We start from the raw sequence: 25,351 nt of genomic DNA, 5'->3' as shown, positions 1-25,351 counted from the left end.
TACTTCCCAGCTTGGTGTTATGAACAAACTTGCTTAGAGTATGCTGCATCCCATCTTCCAGATTACTGATGAATATATTGAACAAAACCAGCTACAGGACTGACACCTGGAAGACTCCACGTGATACCAGCTGCCAATTAGACATTGAGCCATTGATTACTACCCTTTGAGCCTGACGATCCAGCCAGTTTTCTATCCTGTATTTCCTTAGCTTGCTTGCAAGACATTTGTCCAACCTGTACTTCATAGATTCACAGATTCATAGATCATAAGGGGCTGGAAGGGTCCTTGCAAGATCATCGGGTCCAGCCCCCCTGCACTAGGCAGGACAGACCACTGGGGTGAGGTGACCCCAGCAATGTGACTGTCCAGTCTCCTCTTGAAGATTTGCAGGGTAGGTGACTGCACCACCTCTGGAGGGAGTTTATTCCAGTCTGGACACCCTGACTGTGAAGAAGCTTTTCCTATTGATAAGCCTGAAACGGTCTTCCAGGGGTTTGCGGCCATTACTCCTGGTTTTCCCCAAGGGTGCCCTGGTGAACAGTTGTTCACCGAGCCCTTGATATACTCTCCTGATGTAGCAGTAAGCTGCTACCAAGTCCCCTCTCAGCCTTCTCTTTTTTAGTTTGCTTACTTCCTTAGTTTGCTTGCAAGAGCTGGTGTCAAAGGATGCATTCTCTCAGTTCTCCTGCTTAGCATTATTATTGACTTTATTACTTTAAAAAATGGGTATAATACAGGCATTGAATGGGGCTGTTTAATAACAGTATACTACAAAAGCTTGCAATACCACAAATATGAGTTAGTATTGCCACATACATGTCTTGTCTGATCTTGAGGCTCTTTGTCTTTCAGAAGAAGGAAGGATAGGAGTTGGCTTCTTCAGAGCTCCTATTCCAGGTTGCTAGACATTGCTCCCTTCCTCACACCAGATTACACACCAAGCAGATCCTCACTGACTTGGGGCTGGCAGGGGACAAGGGATTTCATGGATGTCAGCAGTTCCTCTTGCAAATTTCTATCTCCTGTCCTGTATGGCAGTGGGGTCAGAGCCAAAAGAGCAGCTGAGTCAGAGCCAATAGTGAGGGGTGGATCCAAGGGGTGCAGTCCACCCTCCTTTGCCACTGAGGGGTCTGGTGTTGGCTGCTGGATGCATGCACTGCGAGTTCTCTGCTGCTGCCACATGTGCATTTTCAATGTCCTATATCCATTCCTGTCAGCTGTCAGTGTTGAACTAACAATGACCAGCCCATAAAGCAACTCTTACCAGCAGTAAGTTGTGAGAAGACCAAACTAATCAGAAAATGGTCAAGGTAAGCTTGCAAACAGCTTTAATTAGTTTCCCTTGTGCAACTGCTTTGAGCCCTGAGGGCATATGCTATTATTTCTGCAGTCCATTTTCCTTATTCAGAGCCATGTGAATGATGCAGAAACTTTCCAACAGAACATTTTTCCATTAGAAATGTTCCATAGAACAGTTTTCTGTCAACAAGCAGCTGGTTTCCAATGAAAGTGCATTCCTTCAGAACATTTCCAACCAACTTAACACCTTTGGCTTTGGTTTGAGGCAAAAGAGCAATTGTAATGTAGGCAACTTCCTTCTCCAGATCTATGAAAGAGGATTTACAAATAAATATTGAACAACCTCATTCATTAAGCACAGATTCAAACAAGAAGTCTGCTATTATAATAGCATATAATTTTCTAGCTAACTCCATGTTCATGAAAGAGACAAACTATGGTTAAGTTTAACATTACCTGAATCCTGAGTGATTAATTTATAACCATAATCTTCTTAATGTGGTATTATTAATTTGAGATCTTTCTACTATGGAAACATGACCAATAATTAATAGTTAATTCAACTGTGTTTTAGTTTTCCATTCACCAGTAGCTTTGAATTGCCCTCCTTCCATAGTAAGCCAATGAAACTTCATATGGGTGTACATGCAAGGCTACTTTCTGAGCATCATTACTCTTTTTGCTGGGCACTTGCATGTTGGTCTAAAAATCTACCACTTCTGAGAGGTTTTGCTTGGCCAAAGTCACCTTAAAATGCAGACTCTTTCTGCAAAAGCCCCAGGATCCCAGAGATATTTAAGTAAGTATCTGTCCGAGCAGACAGCCAGAGGTGCAGAGAACTACAGTACAATGATCTCAACAAAGACAAGAGGAAGGACGGGTCCAGACGAAGTGCTGGTAGTGATTTGGATTATCCTGACCACAAAACACCAGCTGGGGATTTAAGCAGAGGGATTCATGCTAGCTTGCCCGTCACTAAGGCAAATCATGCTGTTTGGCTGTCTTGTCTGGGAGAAGGAGAAAGTCCAAGGCAATGAAGAAAGATTAGCAAAAGCAAGGGGCCTAAAATACATCTCAGTGAATTGTCAGATGAGGGGAACTCATTTCCTGTACAAGCACAACCACAAATACAAATAGCCTAACAATATACATGCTGTTTCCTTCCTCTGAACACTAGTAAGAGAGAGAAGGAAATCAGAGAAGGGTAGAGGAACTATGCTGAACTGAATGGGATTGGGTGTGGGAGCTGAATTCCTTCCAAGGGGAAGGACCAGGACAAGCCTTTAGAAAATGGACAACTGGGAGAACGGCAGGAAGCACGGATGAAGGGTGGGTTTAAATAAGGGAAATATCATCAATGCAGCAGTGGCTTGAGTTCACTTGATATACTCTACTGGTGTCTGTGATAATTTGGCAAAGCAAGGAGATATCTTATATCATTAGACTTGGTAGAACCTCCAAGTAACAAAGGGTTAAATCACAGGAGTGGATAATCATTGTTTCTCCAACTACAAGAGAGAGTCAGATGGCTCAGATGGGGAACAGGCCTGCCACAGAGCTGAGCTCCTCTGGGGCTCAACTGCTGCAGGAGCAGAGCTGAAGCACCTGATCCTGGGGAACATGAGCAGAATTCAGCCCTGGATCTCTGTTAAAATATGCCAAAACAAAACATTCAGACTTTAAAATCCCTAGAAGTGGCCCAATCAAACAGGATAGCAGCTGTGATGGTCATATGGAATCAGGCAGCCTTGGTCTCCTCTCTGTTTTCCTGCAATGTTATTTCTATAAAGGGAGCCTACTGCACATATCTAGGTTTGGACCATGGTTTCTAGGGCCTGGAGAGTGACAAAGGAGACTACTGGATCTGCAATCCTCTTCACCACTCCACTCCTGAGATTCAGTCTGATCTGAACATTACGCTTATAATGTAGATTGTTCAGGAGATTGAGACTGCTTATTAAGTAGATGTGGGCCACTCTGCTACAGACTTCCTCCTTTTCTTGCAATTGTCCTTGTGTCCTCAGTCTACTGAGAAGGGCAAGAAGGACACATCTGGGCAAAGGGGTAACAAGAGAGTATTTTTATGTAACATAAAGCAAAGTAACTTGCTGTCATGTAACTGATACATGAGCTGTAAAGCCTGAAAAGCACATGTACCCAACATATCCCCAGCAGTGTCAACAGCAACCTATTTCTGTGGCATTTCAAGCCTTTACAGTAAAACCACAAGCACTCAGCATCTGAGATACAACTGCAACATCTCCAGTTACTTAACTTGGGGACCCGCACTGCTCTCACTCACTGTTCACAGTAAAACATCTACCAAGGAGCTGTCTTCAGGCTTTGAACTTGTGACTTTTCACTAAAAGTATAGGGTTGTATCGCTTGAACTAAGGGACTGAGGCCATTAGCCAGCTGCTGTAGTAGACTCATGTAGTAGCCCAAGCAGCAGAGGAGGGAGACCATATTAAAAAAAAATGAGGCTTATACAGGTTTTGACTGGCTTCACAGTCTGGTCCCAAAAGCCAATTCCAAGACAAGGAGAAAATGACAAAATACAATCATCTTCTCTCTGAGGCTCTGGATATTTTTAATGACCTTAGCAAAACATCTTTTGTTGCTTTCTCTAAGGGCACAGGGCAAACGTGGTTTGATGATGGCTTCACATTAATTGTTCAGCATCTCTTTCTCAAACTATCTGCCTACATACCTCAAGAAATCACAAAAAAGCATTGATGTTTTCAATTGATGGCCATTTACACGCCACAGCATGAACTTTAGCTACTTTTCGTTTGAGACCCTCTTACAACATATGGAAAGAAGCAGTTCTGAGAATGAGAGAAGCAGTTTTTCCACCCAATCTTTATTCACTAAGAATGGCTTAAAGGACCATGCTCAAACCTTCAACTGGGTCACCTTGGGTGGGAGACCAAACCCAAACAGCATCTGAAAAGGTATTTTTCCCCAAAGCCACAAATGCATCACAACAGAAGTTCATCATTGCTTGTATAGCAGCAAATATTATAATTACACCTTAAATCACAATTATTGGACTCTACTGGTTTGCACTTTGTAGGAAGTCAAGCTAGATGTCCCAATGGTTCCTGCTGATTTTATAATCTGACACCTCTCAGTTTGCCAAGGCCCAAATATGGGACATGCTATATAAGACCCCAACTGAAGAAGATGCAAACATAATTTGTGAAGGAAACTCTCAATGCTGTGGGACCCATTCTTCTAGTGCATCTCTGAGTTCAGCATCATAATTCTTGGATTTCTGCTAAAATTAATTCTCACTAATAAAGGTGAAGGCCTACCAAGGTTGTGATGAATTTTGGAAGTAAAATGCTAAACAGCATTTAGAATGAGACCTGCTAGAGACCATGCCTGTAATAATGCTTAAAGAAGTGCTGTTCTCAGTCAAATATTGTCCAACATGCTATGCAAGTAACGGAAAGTTTTGCGTTGGTGGGGGAATATTCTTTACCTTACTAATCTAAATGCATTAATACGGCAGAGTTTACACATTTCAGGATCAGGTGCTTCTCAGCTGATGACAGTGGAAAGTTAATTACACACACACACACACACACACACACACACACACACACGTACGTACATTAAAACATTAAAGAAAATTCCCTCCAGCAGGCCTTCATGGGGGATCCCTATGGGTGGCCACTGCCCTTATAAATCTTGAAGCAATGACAAGCCAGCTGTGTCATTCCACAGCACACTGACCAAAGGCCAATCTTTGCTTCTTGAGGGGCTTTAATTCTATTCTGCTTAAACAAGTCTTCAGCCACAGGACCTTAGGATGCAAACTACATCAACCCTGTCAGAAAACTGGAGTTTGGACTTTGAATATTAACCCCACTATCCACAGACACATCTAGAGTGCCCAACACATGAAAACTCTTCACAAATCTCAGTCAATCACTGTAAGAGCCTTGTGAATTAAAAAAAGTAAATGGGTATGTATTATATTTTTATATAAGAGACAGACTGATGAATGTCTTGGTTTTCAGAAGTGCTGAGCACCCATGAGTGTTATTACAGTTCACATGGTTAGTCTTCTTGGAAAAGAAAGTCTTGTATAAATAACTTGCTAAAGGATGCATAGTGAGTCAGTAGCAGAAAGGGGACTAGACCACAGGTCTCTTGGCTCTGAATATGGACATATAGCACAGGTACACCAGTGTAATCTGCCTCAACACAATGTAAATGGGAAGTGGACACATGAACTCAGATTCATTTCCACTTATTAAGTTTTTGGAGTGGATTTAGGTGCCTCAGTGCAATTCTATTCCATCCTATTCAAGTCCTGAAAATCCATTAATGCACCCATCTTTGTAATACACCATCATTTTACCCTTACGTCTAAGGGATAAAATAGCAGGAGGGGCAGGACTTGAGCAGAGTGGATGTAAATCATTCCATCCTACTGTAAAAAGTTATAGATTACAAAACCAGCAATAACAAAGTTTGAGGTGCATAATAGAATGAGCTGTGTGATTGCAACTCTAATCAGTTTTATCCTGGGATAGCTTTTTCTCAGTGAAAACAGACTGTAAGTGTCTCCCCTTCCAGCAATAGTACATACCATATTATAGGCAGCTACCTCTGCTGGAGATCTTGTCTGTCAACTCTGGACAGCAGTGCAACTCAAAATATACAAACTAACATAAATGACACTAGTATAAACACATGTTGTATCTGTATTTTCTGTCCCATGTTCCAACCACTAGGCCAGGGGGTTTCTATCTTCTTGTCTGTGTTTGGGCTGTACTTCCTTCCCCCCAAAGAAAGAAAATGACCAACTAGTCAATAATATGTTACTGAAAGCGAGGTGCAAGGGTAGAGAAAGGGGAAATCTCACTTTAGAGTAGGAAACAAAATAATCATAATTTTGAGGGGATAGGCACTATTTTTTTGTTCTGTGTTTGTACAGCACCTAACAAAATGGATCCATGGCTGGGGCTCTGAGGTACTGCTACTAGATGATGATGATGATTACTACTACTACTAATAATAATTTAAATGATACTTTTGAAATAGCGCTTTCATCAAGCTAAAAATCCACACTCAAAAAGCTGTATTTACACCTTTATGTTTTAGCTTTGATCTCTATCACCATCGACAAGATTATAGCATCATGCATAGACTCAAGCGACAACAGTTATTAACATCATTGTGGGTTCTTTAGGAAGGATGAGGCTTGAATGCTTCTTTTCTCAGAACTATACTGCAGTGTTTGTCACCAATACAGCTCCTCCAGGGGCTGCTTCCTCCTAAATTGTGCAGCTGTGATCAACATCTCCTCTCTGCTATTTTTTTTTAAAGGGAGAGCTGTCAACTTGAAAAAAAAAAAAAAAGAAGAAGAAATTATACTTACTAGGCTACAGAATCAGGTTCCCTTTTGTGTTCTTTTTCTGACACAATGCATTATTAATTATTTTATTTTTGAGTGGTCTTGTTTCAATGGGAGGGGCGGAGAGACTAGGCCTAGCTTGGTAGATATGGCTCGGGATGGGAGATGTGGGTTTGAATCCCCTCAGGCATGGGGGGGGAACGCAACAGAGGTATCCCACATCCTGGGCAAGTCTTAAAAAGAAGGGAGGCGCCACCACTGCCACTATCCTCACTCTCCTCCTTCAGAAGCATATGTTAAAAAACAAAAAAACAGCAACCAGTAAGCCCTATTCAGCTCTTTGAGGAGGGAAAAAGTGCAGCTACCTTCTGAAGGGGGTTTCAGGCTATGGGATCCACATAGACAAACACACCTTCCCACAGGCCTAAGTGAAGCACTTTTGGGCTCAAAAAACCCAGTTCTCAGTAATTTTTTTTTATTGATTAGCTCTAAGCAGCTTGACCCTGAGTGTGTTGACTTTAGGCAGCTTCCTACTCAGTGTGCTTGCTGGTTAGGGTCCTATTCTGAGTTGCGTTAGCTGAGTATTAGAAGCCTAATTCACCTAATTCAGGGTTCTGGATTCAACTCCAGGAGCCAGATGCCTAATTTTAAAGGCAACTAGAGCCTTTATGGGTTCTGACCCTTAGTGAGCCAGGAGTCCCTATGGAAAAAGAAAAGAAAAGGAATGGATGGGATTTAGACTGTCAAGAGCGTAAGGGCACATTTATGCCACTTCTGTGTCAAGTCCTGGCCCGCTACTGAGAATCAAGTCCTATCCACTCACTCCCATCCCTGGTCAGCAATTAGGCAGAGCAGGTGTGCTGAGTATACTCAGGTGCACACTTAGGATTAAAGGAATAAAAACTTGTGAAAGAGGTGATATCTTTTATTAGACCAACCAGATATTTGCAAACAACATTATTTATATTAATCTGTTTGCAAATATCTAGATGGTCTAATAAAAGATATCACCTCTTCCACGAGTTTTGATTCCTTTTGCCTATAGATCAACACAGCTATGACCTGGAAACTTGACACTTCAGACTAAGCCATCTAAACTGCCTAGCAGCTAAGCATGATCACATGCAGAAAGGAAATGAATGGGCAGAACTTGTTTCTACACAGTAGTTCTGGATTCAGCAGAAAGTCTGTGTAGTCACATGGCCTTAGTCACTAAAAAATGACAGGTGCTTTTGAAAAGCACACACATTGTCTGGCCACACCACGATCTGCTTCCAACCTCCCAATATTTCATTTCTGTTTCCAGGTTCCACTGTTTCTGGTGGTACATATCTCTTGGACAAACTTTGAGTGGTATTTTTTCTTTGACTAGGACAGCAAAAGAGCATCACCAGCCCTGTGTTCAGGAGCAATTCTGTGACAAGCCAGCAGAGGCACCCCAGGAACCATACAAAAACCAAGCCAGCTGTCATGCTAATCAGGTATCTGAGGATTTTTGTTTCCTTTATTGTTTCTAGTGGTTTGTGTATGAATTCTTTCATGCTAAAACCAGAAAGGACCAATATGATACCTAGTCTCACCTTTCTAATATACATAGGATTTCCCTGCATCAATCCCTTTTGAACTAAGGCCTGCCTAACATAGAAGCTGCCAATTTTGATTAAAACATTTCAAATGATAGGGAAGCTATCACAACCCATTACTAAATTGGTTCAATGCTTAATTACCCTCCTCCTTGTTAAGGAATGTATGCCTTATTTATTGTCTGAATCTACTTCACTTCACATTTCAGCCACTGGTCTTGTAACAGCTTTGTCTACTACACTGAAAAGTCCTCTATATCCAGGTCCTTATCCCCGGGCAGATACAGTGCAAGCCACATTACATGGCTGTTTGTGTTACTTCCTGGCTTTTAAAGTCAGGCAAACAGCACACAGCATTTGCCAAATCTTACTGATTTCTCTATTAAATGCACTGCTTTGTGCCATTTAAATATGACAGCTAGTTGGAGTGAGAACAGCATGGTTCTGTTCTAGCTCCAACTAGAGCCATTTGCACCTCACTGACCCTCTGTCTTTTGCTTTTCAGCGCACTGGTAGATGCCACTGATCAGCTGAGTCTCTTACCCAGGTCTGTACTGGGCAGTAGAGTGTATATTGGCCACAGCAGCAGACATGGTTAGGGAAAAAAAACCTCTTGGCCTCAGGGCTTGCAGGGTGAGCAGACTGCTGCACGTGTTGGGCAATTTCCTGGCTGTCAAACAAGCCCAGCACATGCAGCATCAAACAGACTGTGATCAAGTCCTTTCTCAACAGGACATTTTAGCATTGTTGGGGCGGTCAGGCCCTTTGTTGAGTGGCGTCCTTAGGGCTCACCTTACTATTTTCCAACACCAGTTCCAGCTTGGGTTTTCAGAGCCCTACTTTGACAGTAGCTACCTGAGCTAGGCACACCTTTGAATAGGGACAAATCCCTTGCTAAGCCATAGGGAAGCAGGTTGGGTTTTCCAGCTACAAGCCAGAAAATTAGAGTTGTCTTGTTTATATTTTGTTTCATATTCAAAGACACTTAAGATGCATTAAGTGAACGTGGCAAAGACTGCTGATCTGGTATAATTTGGCTGTTCTATTAAACCTGCAAATGAACCCACAACCCCAGGAAAATGAGTCCTCAACTGACCTGGGATTTCTGTTGTATTTCTGTCCCAAAATCCCTACCAGGGGCACAATCTAGATCTGCAGCTGGAAGTCCAACAGTAGTTCAAAGCTTGTTCTGTGCCAACTTTACAAACCTCAGCATTTTAGTCAGATGTCTTTTTGGTAGGAGAGGTTGATATTTCAGAAAAAATTTGTCACATGCTATGAAGCAACTGCCTGCAAACTTCCCATTTAAAAATAAATGAATTAGATGTGAAAACATATCTATTAAAATTTCCAGGACACAGAACTTACTTTCAAGCCAGTGGCTTATTTTAGGTTAAGGAAGACAAAAAAAAAGGAGGAAAAGCAAAGTAAAACTGACAAAATTGGCAAAGACAATTGATGTAGGAAGTAAAAAACTTCAATGAGAAAAACTGAAGCCAGGAAGAGTAAAAAAACTAGAAGAAATCCTTTAAATAGAGGAAGAACAAAATAAAAATCCTATGATCAATATTGGCATAGGTCTAAAACTAGAGAAGGATGGTGACATTGTCAATGATGTAGAAAAGACGTGACGTATAGACTAAACACTCCTGTTCTGCATTTGGAAAGAAATAAATGGGAGGATGCATTCATTACTATGGTATTGTATATGAAATATTTGCTATTCCAACAGTAACGATAAAGGATAGGAAATGGCTAATATCAAAGCTAAACCTTTTTAGTCAGCAATATCAGATAATTTGCAAATTATTAAAGTAAATTAAACTAAAGAAGATAGACAATGAGCTCTATTAAACCTTACAACTATTTTAATTTATGTTTAAATAAACTAGGAACATTGAAGAGGTTCCAGAGCACTAGAAAAAAAAGTGATTTTTTTTCCCTCCCAGTGTTTGTAAAGGGCCAACAGGATAGCCCAGAAAGTACAGGCTACCTAGACAAACATTGATCTCAGGCAAAATCATGGAAATACTGATCAGGGGGTATAAATAAGTATAGGAATAAACACAATGTGGTCAGTCAATGTGGCTTTATGGAAAATAGGTCTAGGCAAGCACTTTCAACTTTTTTGATGAGACAGGCTTAATTGATAAATGGGTAACTGTGAAAACATAATATACTTTGATTTAATTTTCATCAGAACATCATGTGAGTAACACTTTACAAAAATAAATATAGCCAGAAGCAAATGAATTGAGAACTAGTTGATAGATTGCAAAAATGAATTTGAAATGGACCCAATGATCTCACAAGGTCCCTTCTAGCCCTAAACTTTTGGCAATCTGTAAAACTTCTGTGAATCTGTGAATCATCATCTTAGGTCAGTGTTTCTAAGAGGGGTCACACAGGTATCTGTTCTTAGCTCTATGCAATGCTCTATTAGTGAGGTGAAAGAAAAACAATTTTCTAGGTGTTACAATTCTTCAGCTAGGATCTGGGATTACACAGCAGTAAACTTTTGTGGCTGACAAAAACAGGTAAACTGATAATAATAGTGGAGACAGGGCAGTTATACAAAGCATCATGAACTCATTAGACCAGGCCTTGTAATACAGCCGAATGAAAATCATATAGGCTTGTAAGCATACATCTCATTTAAGGGTCCCAACCCATACAAGACCTGATGCGGAGGTTCTGTGCCTTGAGAAGACGTACAGATACTGGATCCCCTACCTGTCCACGTGGTGGAGGAGACAGCACTTCTGCTAAGCCCATGCAAACATCTTTCCAGAGCATGATGGATCCTGTCCTCTGTGCATGTTGTGTGCTGCATTTTGATTCATCTCCTGAATAGGAAGGAAGAGTAGAATGAACAGTTAGCATCACCAGGCCCTATTCAGGGGCACCATGTGCGAAGAACACAACATAAACCAAACCCCCAAGGTTTGGAAAAGCAAAACCCTTCCCTTTCAAATTTCTCTCAGGCATTTCTCCTTCTGGCCTTTTTAACCCCTGCACCACTGCTACTTTGCAGGTTGCCCGTTTTCCCCTCTACATCCCTGCACTCTTCCAACTGTGACTTAAGCAAGAGAGATGTATGCAACTCAAATCAAAAGGAAGTACATGCTGTGGGCTCAAGGGGACGGGGGAGAACCATAGTATGCATGCACATATTCTCACAACTTCTGCTTCCTGGACAGAACAAACTTTTCTTGTACATTTACAGAGATGGTATAATCTTGTGTGCAGCTAGAGGCTTGTGAAGAGGATGAAGACCATAACATAGCTGACGGTAAAGAAGTCTCTCAGGCATTAACAGGAAAGAGAATGGGAGGTCCCAGATTCTTCTGCCCCCAGGGGAAGGATGCAGTTTATTTGGTGAATCTGAAATGCTTACTGAAGAGCACTGCTGCACAGCCTGTTGGTAACAGCCTTGACAGTCTAGACCAAGGGTGGACAATTATTTAGGCTGGAGGGCTACTTAAGAAGTTTTGATGAGCTGTTGTGGGCCAGGCTGGGCTGGGGGCTGGGGAGGAGGGGATGGGAAGAAGGATGCTAACCTGGAGTGGCAAGGGGGAGAAGGGAACAATTGATCCTATCCACCCCCAGCCCATCTATCCCACACCTGCTGCTTGGACAGAGTGGGTGTGGTGCGATCCGCAATCCCCTCCCTGCATGTCTCTGTAACGGGCGCCGGTTCCACAGGCAGGAATGTGTGGGGAACAGACTGTGGCTCAGCTGGGCCCTGGCCCTGCAATAATGTGGTGCCATCCTGGCCCCAGCCCCCACCTGCCTGTCCCATGCCCACTCCATCCACCTGGTCAAGCATGCCCTGCTCCTGGGGATCACAGACTGGTCTCCATGAAGACCCCACTCACCCGCCCACTCTGTCCAGTCCCTCCGGCAGTGGGTGCAGAGCAGATGAGCCCAGGGCACCCTGGTAGGGAGGCCTGGCTTGGCAGTAGTGGGGCATATACCTGCTCCCAGGTGGCAGAGGTGAAGTATGCCAGGAAGCTGAGTCCAGTCACCACACCACCCCTGCCACCTGGATCCACAGACTACAGCTCCCAGTGTGCCCAAGAGCTGCACATGGCAGGCTGCACCAGGTGGCACCTCCATGCCCAGGGTCAGTGGGATTGGCTGCACATGCCATGGCCTGAGTTGCCCCCCAAGCCAGGTGGGGCCAAGGGACCCAATGCCGGCCAGAGAAAATCCTTTGACAGTCTACATCCAGCCCATGGGCCATATTTTGCCCATTCCTGATCTAGACAACACAGTCCAAAATTCTTTCTGTTGCCAAAATTTTGCAGCCATACAATCCATGCCCCAGAGCACTGCACAGAGTCATCCAAATAGTCAAGGACATGTTGAAATAGCAGACTGCATGCCTAGCGCACACATTTCATAATTGATTTTGTTACATGGAAAATGTCCTTTCTCCCCCACTGGTCAGTCTTAGAAACATATCACTTGGAATAGCAGATGGTGACTTGCACATGATGAAGTATCCTCCTTTGTAGAGCACTATGTACAGTGCAAGGAGGAGGCAGATGAGACAGAGTAAGTAAGCCAGTTTTTCAGTTAAACACTGCAGTGGGTACTACAAATCTTCTCTCATTGCAAAGGCACTTCAGTTATGGATGTTTCCTGTTCCTTCCCATAAATCAAAGTTGGAGATGGGCTTCTGATGGATATGCACCTTCTCTTCTCTTGCCACACACCTCCAACCTTGAGAGCGCCTTTGCCTCTTGATTACAGATAAAAAATTCTGCAAGTAGCTCAGTTTGTCAGCTGTTTAGCTCAGTTGGTTAGAGCACAATGCCAACAACACCAAGGTTGCAGTTCAATCCCCAGCTGGACTAGATAATCTCGAGGCCCCTTTCAGCCTGACTTCTTTTTTAAATCTCTCTCTACTGGGAGGAAAATTTGGCCAGTATGGCCTTTGCATGTGGATGGCAAGAGCAGCTCCTTTCAACACCTGCACACACACACATCCCTATTCCAGATGATCTTCAAAGAGTTTCATGCTGAGCTGGAATTGATTCTCCACTGCATCCATTCAGAAGTCAATGAAGCTAACTCAACAGAGAATCGGGCATACCAAAGACTCACTCTACCAACAGCCTTCTGTCCCCATTCCTATCTCCCATGTCAGTGGGGGCATGGAAAGAAACAGTTCTAGCACAAGAATAAGCACATCCATCCCATCAGATTTATGTTACTGGAGATCCCCCTCCAGAGGGGAATGTCTCCGCTACAACTTTTCTGCTGCTGTGGGTTTCTAAGCAGTGCACGATGAACTTTGGCTGGGAGAGGAGGGTGTCACAGAACCCAGCATCCGCGTTCTACCCCATACACCATTTCAAAAGTCCTATAAATAGTCCCTCTCCAAGAAAAAAAATACATCAAAGCACTGACCTGGCGTAAGCCCTCATCTTTACACTGAAGTGAAGTCTTTGGCACCTTGATTCTAGTCTCCTACTGCCCCAGATTGTCCTGTGTTCCTACTGCTGAGAATTTTATGCATCCACAGATTGACTTCAACAGGGAGAAGAGATTCTGCCACTAGTGTCTGAGTAGTGAACAGAGTCTTTGTTAATCTGTTAATCCACTCAGCATCTTAGTAATGACTTCTGCCAAGTGTCTAGAGGAAAGCAATGACTAAGAGAAGTGACTCATCCGCCATCCATCATATTGCTTATGACACAAGGATCATACCCTAGATGTCAGCTTGCTGAACAACAAAACTTGGTCACCACCCGCAAGGCTGCTGTCAGATTGGTAGGTTGAAGAGTGCACAGGAAGCATCTCCAGCTCATGAAGAAAGCTGATCAACTTGAAAACCATCATCCCAAAAAGGAAGAATTCTTTTCTGATGCCCATGGATTTTGAAATAAGGAACTGGCTGTAGCTTTAGGGCATGAAAGGAAAGCTATTACCATAATTTTATAACCACAACGTACACATACGTTGCCAGTGAGTTTCCTAATAAGCTTACAGTTACTATAAATGCAACTAAAATTTTGCTACATGTGACACGTTTTGTTGAAATGTTCTTCATGGAAGGCAACTTCGGGTGCATCCACCATGTTAGATTTGAAGCATGTTACTCATCCCCACCAACTGCCACTCCCCTAAAATATTGTGAATAATCACAGCACTAGAAACAATTTTGTAAAGTTTAAGTCAGACTTCCCAGGAACCCAGAGGCCAAGGTTTTTAAGAGACACTAGGGAATTAGATGCCCAGTTTAAAAGGGGCTTGTTTTAGCTGGTCCAATAAAAGAAATCCTAAGAAACCCTCGAGACTCACAATGCCTGAAGAAGGGCGTTTGTGCATGAAAGCTGGCAAAGAACTTTTTTCCAACTATTTAGGTGGTCTAATAAAAGATATCACATCTACCCAAAGGCATTTTAAAGCATGACTGATGTTTTGGGGCCAACCCTGATGAGGGGCAGCTCCATCATCAGAGCACAACACCGCAAAAGGTGCTACTACAGGCCACGCAGTTACAACTCAAGGCAGAGCACCAGAAAAGTGCCTGAGAACAATTTACTGAAGGCTGTACAAGATCTAGCAGAAAACAAGTCACCAGAGAGCTTTGGGTGAAGGCCTGGAATTGGTTCTTCACCGAAGGACAGTGAAAACATCAAGAAAAAAGAAACCCACATTCAGATGAAAAACACATACCACCAGAACACTAGCAAGTGCTGGGTGTGTCCTTTCTAGTCCTCACAACACAGGTGGTGTATGACGGTGCACGAGACTAAAAAACAGCACTGCATACCACACCCTATTGTTCTGTGCGCTAGACTTGGAGACAACACTCCCAGCAGATAGGAGGGAGGGGGGAAGACAGCAACTGGGGGAGGGGAGGAAGGACGGGTTGCAGCAGTTGCAAGTTCTACCTGAACAAGGCAGTTAATGTCTTCTCTTAGAGGATTTATTTCCACATGAAGTAAAGTACATCTCAAATCAACTTCCTTAACAATTCTGCACAAACTTGGCATAGGCTGAATGAAACACATATCAGGATTTCATATGGTTGCCCTTCCGTGTAGCATTTGCCTTCCCTGCAAACAAATTATTAGTAATATGGAAGTCCTTAATAGCTTCAAGTCCTTTTCAGAGAAAAATTCCCATTTAATAACTTTACCCTTCAGCCACAGCTTCTCTTTGATGAACTCCAAACACTTGGCAAACGTGAATGACACAAGCCTTGCAGCCAGTCTCTTTTGAGCCTCCCATTTTACAAGTAAGGAAATGGAGGCACAGTGAAGTGAAATAATTTTCCCAGAATCAGGCAGTGCCTGTGACAATAATAGACAGAACAAAGATCTCCCAACGCCAGATCTTGCATCTTAACTAAAAACACCACCTCTACTCCATTCTCAGACCTGGTAGGGGAATCAAAACAGAACGAGGTTTTTTTGTTTTGTTTTGTTCTTATATATAAGGGATGGATAATTTCACCTAGATGTGATTTCTAAAGCACTTCCCATTGCCACAGTCCTTACCAGAAAGTGATCTGTTATGACAAACATCTGTTGCCACACACACTACAATAAGGAACATTCCTCTCTTTCCACACCCATGAATAGCACAACACAGTGACCAGGTACATTCATTAATGGGTGGAGGTGAAGGGGAATTGACTGAAGATGAGGACAGTAGGAAAAGTTGGACCCAATGGGCGCTTGTACACACCACGGGGGTTTACTTTGGTTTAATTCTCCCTAAATTGATGCGGTGGGTCTTTAAAAACACCACTTTAATTTAGGGAGAAGTAAACCATTGTGGCATGTACACAAGGTTCAGGCCCAACCCTGACCTGCAGCGGGGAAGGGAGGGCGAGCTGCCGGTGGGCCAAGCGGTCCTGAGCTGCGGCGGGGGGGGAGGTGGGGGAGGCCTGGTGCTTCCCTCCACCCTGCGGCAGTGGCGGCGCCCCTGCAGGTGGCACCTGCCCGCAAGTACCCAGCCTCAGTGGTCCTGGAGGGCACTGCAGCTGTGGAGGGAAGCATCTGGCCCCCATGCAGCTCAGGCAGGCTCTGGGGAGGGGAAAAAAAAAAAAAAAAGATCCAGCTTGCCACCTTTTTTTTTTTCCTTCAGTAGAGCCTGCCTTCCCGGGCTGCTACCAGGCTGCTTGCACAGCCCCTGAGGGCCCAGTGCTTCCCTCCACGGCAAACTAAACCACCTCAGAGAGGTTTTATTTTGCTGTGTCCCAAAGTCATTTAACGCGCATTACACCGCCAACACGTGCAAACAGCTGCACCATTAAAGTGGTGCAAAAGGGCATTAAGCTGCTTTAAAGGCCAATTTTGTGGCGTGTACAAATGGCCGCTGACTCTCTGGATTCAAAATCAGGAACACAGTCAGTTCACAGATAGTAGCAGCATGATGAGGTCAGGTCTCAAGAAGACAATTTTGGCCTACATTAGCATTAGCAGCAATGGTGAAATACTGGCAACTTGCTATCCTACAGTCAAATACTTTCAAATACCAGAAGCACTAAAATATTTGCTATTTTTGCTTGGGTTGTTGAGGGAACAAACTGACATGGGACCAAAGCAGGTGACCAGAGTTAAGTCAGCAGCAACCATGGAAGACTCAGTGGGCTGGCAAGTTTCTGACAAAGCTTTTTTCAATCAAAAATATGGATTTATTGAAAATTATGCAATGTGTCAGGGCTGAGGGCAAGCACAATTCAACAAATCTTCCCATTAGAAAAAAATCTGGAAAAATTGTGATATTTCCCCCCAAATATCTCAGTCATGTTGATGTTTTCACAACCAGAAGTTTTTTATTTTGTTTTAAATTACTTGTTTAGACATGTTAGTGAATTTACAGTAGAAGAACTGACACTGAAAGGAAATGCTTTGATTGGTTAAAATCCAACTCTTCCCCCCCCATTAATAGTTCATATAAGTTTTTGAACTTTTTACTTTTTGTTCCTATTTGAAATGCTTGGCGGGAGACAGGGTGGGGAAAGGAGAGAAAGGATTCCTTTTTAGCTGTTACATTTGAGCACATCTCTAATTTATTAGTAGGGGGTTTCAACACCATTTGTCAGACCAGAAAGCACAAAAATAACTAGGTGGGAATGCAATTTGGGAACCAACTCAGGTTAAATATCTGGGGAAGACGTGTACCTTCTCTATCACTTTTTCACAGACTGCAACCATGCCAAAAAGCCAGAACCAGACCTTTCAAAAGGAAGCAGAAAACTGTGCTGTACTCTTGCTGAATGCCATAGCCTGGGGGCAGAGCTACAATGCCTAGTTCTGTGTAATGTCTGGGTGGCATTGCTGCCCAAAGAAGTGAGGGGTAGGCATCCATAATTTGAACAACCATCACCTAGGGCTGCCTAAATTAAGCCAGGAGCCTTGCTGGTGTCTGGAAAAGACCCAACTTCGAAGGCTGAAAAGGTAGCATTAGCTGTTAAAGCCATACCCTAACACAGCTTTTCTCAACCTGTGAGTTGCAAGAATATATGACAGGGTCTCAAACAAACTTTAAAAATGGATTCTACTTTATCGGAGAAAAAAAGTGAGAAACCATGCCTTTTCCCTTGCAGACTGGCTGAGCTCCAGTCTGCAAGGGGTTATTTGGGTGTGCTTGGGACCCCCATGTCCCACACTCCTCCCCACCTCTTTGCCCCACACTAAGTCGGGACTGGCCATTGATGTTTACAAATGGGTCCTGGTACAAAAAAGGTTGAGAACCACTGCCTTAGCAAACCTTATGTGGGAAGGTTCCTCAGCAGATATAAATGTGCACAGCTCCATTGAAATGAATGGAGCTGCACCCCTGTATACTACCTGTTTGTTTGTATAGATTGCATATTCCTGTGCTCCACAATGTGCAATTCCTTCCCCTTCTCTGCTTCCCCACAAGCACTTTTTCAACTGGACCAGTCAAAACAGATTGCTCCACTCACATGCCAGGGAAGAGTAAAGTCCTGAGTTTCCTTGTTGCATTCACACTTACTATTTAATTTCCCCAAAACTCCAAGAGAGGAAATCCAGACAGCCATGTCACAATCCGAGATTTCTATTACACCATATATCAGCAGCAGCTCCCCAGGACACACACGTGCAAGATAGGAACGAGATCACAACAGACCCGAATCCCTCTGCTTTAGTGGAGCTGTCATTATTCTAACTCACAAGAAAGCCCCCTCAGCACCTTGATGGCATCTTCCTGTCCAAATTGTTCAGAGCCTGCTGGCTGAGCCTCCAAGCTAAGAAATGGAAGTAGAAAAACTCCCCAGCCCAGAGGATTGCTCACATCCTCTGACAAAGACTGCAGAGGGGAGGGGGAGTCATATAAACGCCACCTTGCCCTCTTTCCCATTCATGCCTCTGCTCCTTCAGTGCTGCCTTACTTTATCCAGCCCTCAACTCAACTTAGCACTAGGGCTCCAGTCACCTGAGCTAAGGAAGGGACGCTAAACTGGGAGTATAAATAAAACAAATTCCTGGTGGGTGCTGGATAAAAGGAGAGCCATATAATTTGGGACTCTGTGTACCCAGACCTTACTGAACAGCTTTCAGAACAGGCTTTTCTCACAGGCACACAGGATTCAGAGACCCCTAGCAAAATCCTTCTCGTCCTTTGGCACCATCACATTCTCTCTCCACCCAGCCCATTACACTGATCTGGGTACATGCAATCCAAGTACACCCTGTACAAGTCCCTGAAAAACAGTTAACGCAAAAGGTTGGTGGGCCCACCTCCTGCTTGCTGTTTTTTGTGACTTAATTTTAAGACTAAAATGACGATCTGTCATAGAGGTTGATGCATCAACATTTTTTCAGGAACTTGGTCAGATGGACTAGGATCTGACATTCAGGTGCCTGAGCGGACTCTGGTGCCTAACAGGTAAAACACATTTGGTCCCTGGGATTTACTCTTGTCAAAATCCAGTCTTCAATTGCTGAGGGAAGTCTTAGTTTTAGTCATTCCTAGTTTTCCAAGGTTGTTTTTTTTTTTTTTTTGTCTCCTCTTTATTCCGTTCCTGAGCATTGGGGCCAAAGGATGAAATCACTGAACAGAGAGAACAGCTGTGGGTCAAGGAAGAACCTACAACTTTTGAAGAACCTCATGGCTCATCAGTCTGTTTATTGTTCAAATAAATGCTGCACACTCAAGAGCAGGGAGATTAAGATGATAATGGATTTGTTCAAAACATACAAAGGAGGCCACCAAAGGATCCATAAAGCAACAGGTTTGACAAACATCCTTTCAGGTCCCCCATAATAAAGGGGGATTTATATTCCAGGATGTAATATTATTTTCTTATAGGGACACCAGTTCCAGTAGGGAAGGAGGCAAGCTGATCCTGCCACGATGCTGCCCGAGGACATATTAGTTAGAAGGCAGGGTAGATATGCAGCTTCATAGACTAACTAAATAAGTTCTATGTACAAGAGAGAGCACAGGATTTCATGAACTTCATTAGTGCAATACACTGTGATAGGCACAGACAAAGAGGAGGAAAGGTCTGGATGCTTAAGCAAAAGACCAAAAAAAACCCCAAAAAAACCCTCAAAAACAGTTGTTCTGAGTCTTCTTGTATCCTTGCCTCTGGACTCCCTTCTTCCTTTGCTGAATGTAAATAGGAGTAGGCTGTAGCCCTTATGCTGGGGCTGCCTCTATCGCTACTGGTGAAATGAGAATGAGGATTATCATCACCTGGACATGGTAGTACCCAATCAAGAGACCTCCTACAGCATATGGCATGGCACATGCAAGGCAAAGACAAAAAGGTGGGAGAAAACATCATCATCCACATTACAGAAATAAAGTGCTTGCACAAAATCATATAGGAAAGCTGTGGTAGACCCAGAATAGTTCTTTAATCTCTGTCCAGCTCCTGAGCAACAAGCCAGTCCTGTCACACATACATCAATGCTACTAGGCGAGTTCAACAGCCATAGGAGGAAGTTAAGAATACATCATCTATGTCCAAATACTGGCAGCATCAGCAGGCGTCTTACTCTTACGCAGAGCATCAAGATTTTCATAATTTATCAGAAGGCTAGGACCATGCATGTGGCACATCAACAGACAACCACTAAAAGAGGTAGATCTTTAACTCCTAGAAGATGGCCAGGGAAGGAGATATGCTTCCTGTTAAGTGGGAAAAAAATAGTTTGGAGGAACCAGCCCTCTTTCTGCACTGAACTCACAGTCTTTTGTTTACTGCACTGATGCCTATCTCATCATGCCTGGGACTCTGCCTGTTTGGTCTCACCTATCAAGAAGTAGAGATGGTTATCAGTACTAGTCTGAAATCAGGGGTTGTGGCTAGGGGTTTGCGAAGCAGGCCCTATTCAATTCAGATTCAGCCTAATCAAATCAGGGACAGTGATTTGATTCATTGATTTGGATCACTGTCCCTGATTCGATTCGGCCGAATCCGAATCTGAAGATTCAATGCTGATTCAGACAATCAGCGATTAGGACATAGACACAGCATTAAATGTTTTTTCTACATACCTCGAGGTACCAGCACAGCTTGTGAACGCTGCGGTGCTAAGGCAGATGAAGCATCCCACAGGAGTGTGGGAGTGAACCTGGAAGTGGACTGGAAGTACTTCCAGTCCACTTCCAGGTCTGCTGGGGAGCAGGTTGCTCCCCTCGGCTCACCATTCGGCTGAAGGGGGATCCCGGGTGCCCCCAGTCACCGAGCCAGGGGGGAGTGAGGGGAAAGTGGACTGGAAGTGCTTCTGGTCCACTTCCTGGTCTGCTGCTGAGCGCGCTGGGGAGCCCCTGCACTTCTGTGAGATGCTCCATGAGCCCCAGCATCGCAGCACTCACGAGCCCCTGCTACCTTGAGGTATGTAGAAAAAACATTTAAAGCGGTCTCTACGTCCAAATCTCTGAATCTTTCTGATTCTCTCCGAATCAATTTGGAGGGTTCCGATTTGATTCAGAGAGATTAAAGGTCCTCTGATTCAATTCGGATTCGGAGATTTGGCCACCGAATCTGGCTGAATTTCCGCCAAATCAAATCAGGGACCCAAGCTTCGCACAGCCCTAGGTGTGGCACTTTCAAGACTACCTCATTCAGAGGCAACATTTTTCTCTGAACCAGTTAGTTTCACTCTGCCCTACCTTCTGCCACTCTGCCCTACTCATTAAGGAGACTGCAAGGTCATGAACATTCATGGCAGCATGTAGGATCAACATGTAGACTAGGAGGAAAGGAAAATGGCAAAGAAGAGAGTGACACTGTGGTAAAGACCTTAGGAATGGAGGGGTCCAAACCAAGACACCCTGTTTTTATGCCTGAACCACTTACAGGAGCTGAGGGAAACTGAAGCTCTTGAACAGGATGTTTTCAATAGGTTGCAAGGAGCAATCAGCGTGGGCTTAAGGGTGAGAAAGTACATATTGGGGAGCTGCTATTAAAAGGTAGACCATGCCAGGTTTAGACAAATCCACAGAAAAGATGCTGGTGCTGAGGTAGCATCAGCAGACCTAAAACACGTGGCTAAAGAAACTCTCAGAACTGGCAGTATGGACTTATGTGGTTGTTAGCAGCAGACTACTGAGGATGGGACACAGCAGTACAGAATGGCTTAGTGCAAGACTACTACACTGCAAATGCAAATCATATATCCAACTGCAGAATTAAAAACTGCCAACACTCAATGAAGATGTCACACTAGAAAACGAAATATAGCAGACCCATGAGGTAGAAAGGTGTGAGGGAACAACACTGTAGATTTGGAGGCCCACAACTCAAGAACTCAGCAGTGAAGACAAAGGAATCAATTATGCTGTAACAGGATGGTCTGCCCTTTAAGAAGAAATAGTCAGCCTTTTTGAGAGAGCCCAGCTGCAGGGCAATTGGATAGGCAGGAGTGTCCTACTAGAGCAGTGATTCTCAGCTGGGGTGATGCAGCACTCTGGAGTGCCTTAGGATCCTTTTAGGGGTGCAACAGAATGCCATACAATGTTAGCGCTCTTAGGTGTGTAAGGCACGATTCACACTTAAGATAAACTCAATGGTCACATCAAGATGAGTGAGGATGCTAAGAATGAAAAAATGTTCCCCGCACTGCATATTTGCAGTGCGGGCTCTAAATTTGATACCAGGAAATCCCAGTATCAAATCCCTCCCCCCCCCCCAAAATAAATAAAAAAACCCCCAAAAAACCCCATGCTGGAAAATAGCAGCACAGGGCACGCTCCTGGAGAGTGCCCAAAGGCAACCGGAGGCTGGGTCCTCCAAGGAGATGCTCATGGCTTCCCCTTGCTCCTGCTGTTCCAGCATGCTGCCTCAGCATGCTGTCCCAGGTCTGTAGAGACATGGGGGTGAGGGATTTATGGGAGTGGTTTGGGGGAAGTGGGGGACAATGTGGGGGTGGATCCCCCACCTGCCCGGCTCACAGCCTCCCCCTCACCCCTGCAGCAGCAGCCATCAGGACACTCATGCCTACTCCCGACAGAGACCCCAGTGGCTGCACATGGCACAGGCCCAGCCTACTCATGCACACCCTCAGGCAGGATCGGGCCGCTCGTGCCGTCACCCAGGGTCCCAGCACCGCATACAGAACCCACGTGCCATCGGGCTGGGCCAGCTCCATGGACGTGGGACCCAGCCCAGCCTAAGGGTGTGTGGCTTCTGGGAGCGTGCTGAGACAGTTTGCTAGAGCAGCAGGGGCACAGGGAAGCCATGAGCAACTCCTTGAAGGACCCAGCCTCTGGTTGACTTTGGGCACTCTCCAGGAGCATGCCCTGCACTGCTATTTTCCAGCCTTTTTTTTTTTTTTTTTTTTTTGATACTGGGATTTCCTGGTATCAAAATTTAGAGCCTGTGCTCCAAATATGCAGCACAGAGAACATTTATTCATTCTTTGTGTGCCTCTTGCAGCATCTCAAACTGCTGGTCATCCTGACTGCGAAAGAGTTTTTCCTGGTATTAAGCCTGAAGCAGCCTTCCAGGAGTTTATATCCATTGGTCCTGGTCTTCCCCGGGGGTGCCCTAGTGAACAGTTGTTCACCAAGCTCCTGATGCACTCCTCTGACATAGCGGTAAGCTGCTATCAAGCCCCTTCTCAACCTTCTCTTCTTTAGGTTAAAGAGGCCCAGGTCCCTCAGCCTTTCCTCATATGGCTTGCCTTTCAAGTCCCTGATCATACAGGTGGCTCTTTTTTGGACCCTCAAGTTTTTCCACATCCTCACTGCAGCACAGCACCCAGAACTTGATGCAGTACTCCAACTGCGGTCTAACCCGTGTGGAGTACAGTGGGAGTATCACTTCCTTAGTTTTACACGAGATGCATCAGTTGATGCATGCTAGCGTGTTGTTGGCCCTGCTGGCCACCGTGTTGCACTGATGGCTCATGTTCATGTGATGGCCAATCATTACCCCTAGGTTCCTTTCAGCCGTGGTGCAGGTCAGGCTCTCACCCCAAGCCTGTATGTATGTTGAGGGTTATTTGCCCCAAGATGGAGCACCTCACACTTGGAAGTGTTAAACTTCATCTGGTTCCGGTCTGCCCAACTCTAGAGCCTGTCCAGGTCCGCCTGCATCAGCATGGCCACATTGCTCCATTACTTGGTGTCACCCATGAACCTGGCCAGCGAGCTTTTCATTCCTGCATCCAAATGACTGATAAAGATGTTGAAAAGCACCGGTCCAAGCACAGACCCCTGAGGGACACCACTGGCCACTTCACGCCAGGATGACACAGATCCGTTCATGAGGACTCTCTGGGTCCTGCCCTGTAGCCAGTTTCCCACACCCTGAACTGGGGAGCAGCTGAGCCCACAATCTTCCAGTTTTCCCACAAGGATATCGTGGGATACTAGATCAAAAGCCTTTTGGAAGTTTAGGTATATAATGTATACCTTGTCTCCCAAGTCCAGGTGGTGAGAGACCTAGTTGTAGAAGGAGATAAGATTGGTGTTGGCCCTCTTCCAATCCTCAGGGATCTCCCCAGTGTGCCACGATTTCTGAAAGAGTTTTGCCAGGGGCTTCACGATGACCTCAGCCAGCTCCAACAGCACTCTTGGGTGAAGTCCATCCGGTCCCACTGACTTATAAATGTCTAGCTTTTCTAGTTGGCTTTGCACCCGCTCAGCATCCACAGTGGGGAGGCTGGCAGTCCCAGCATGCCCCCTGTGAGCCTTGCTCGACTTTCCCCCTTCATCCAGGGAAATACCGAAGCAAAGTGGGCATTCAGGAGTTCAGTTTTTTCCTGAATGTCAGCTGCCAGCTGTCCCAAGGTGTTAAGTAGGGGTCCCACACTTCCACTTGATTTCTTTCTGCTCCCTACATACCTAAAGAAGGATTTCTTTTTGTCCTTGACTCCCGTGGCTAGCTTAAACTCAGTCACCACCTTGGCTTTCCTGATTATTTCCTTACAAGTGCTGGCCACTAAAGTATAGTCCTCCTTGAGGACCGTCCCTAGCTTCCACTGTGCGTATACCTCTTTTTTCTTTTTTAAGAGGACCGCGATGTCCCTATTAAGCCAGGAGGACTTGCCAGCCCTCCTGCTACCTTTCCTCTTTGCAGGAGAGGTGTTCTTTTGTGCTTCGAGAATCATGTCCTTGAACAATGACCACTCTTTGTGCACCCCATTTGCCTTCCCTTCTTGGTCCCGCATTGCCTCCCCTACTAATGCTCTGAGCCTGTCAAAGTCAGCAATCTTGAAGTCAAGGACTTCAATCCTGCTGGTTGATTTGTTGACCCTGTGGCAAATGGTGAACCTGATAATGTCATGGTCGCTGTCGCCCAGGTTACCCTCAATGTTCAAGCCACATACCAGATCAAGTCTTGCTGGGGTGATCTGACCCCAGCTGGCTTCCTGCCCCTTGGGCAGGGGACTGGACCCAATGATCTTGCAAAGTCCCTTCCAGCCCTAATGTCTATGAAATCTATGAAAATATAAGTAAAAACTAAGAGCTGCCATTTTCTGTAGGGTGCTTTGAGCCTAAAGAAGGGTGCCTTGAGCCTAAAAGGTTGAGAACCACTGCACTAGACTAGAACTTTAAAAAGCTCCACAAAGAGTAAGCAAGCTATGAGCAGAATAGCTTGCTAGAAGGACGGGCTAAACCACTGAGCTGGGGCCAGAGCTGG

At 44.7% G+C, this 25,351-nt stretch overlaps 1 protein-coding gene across 2 annotated transcripts in view; it reads right to left on the bottom strand.

The window, feature by feature from the left end:
• The window catches only part of PIK3R5 (phosphoinositide-3-kinase regulatory subunit 5), a 107,538-nt gene that overhangs the window by 46,022 nt on the left and 36,165 nt on the right, over positions 1-25,351 (bottom strand). For both annotated transcript variants that reach the window (XM_006277031.4, XM_019485717.2), the window contains exon 2: positions 10,990-11,102. In XM_006277031.4, the coding sequence (XP_006277093.1) occupies positions 10,990-11,089 (100 nt within the window). In that variant the 5' untranslated portion in view covers positions 11,090-11,102. The remainder of the gene's footprint in view (positions 1-10,989; positions 11,103-25,351) is intronic.

This window comes from Alligator mississippiensis, chromosome 8 (genome assembly GCF_030867095.1).
Source record: "Alligator mississippiensis isolate rAllMis1 chromosome 8, rAllMis1, whole genome shotgun sequence".
NCBI lineage: Eukaryota > Metazoa > Chordata > Crocodylia > Alligatoridae > Alligator > Alligator mississippiensis.
Note: the sequence above shows the minus strand (reverse complement) of the source record. Positions and strands in the feature narration are given on the sequence as shown.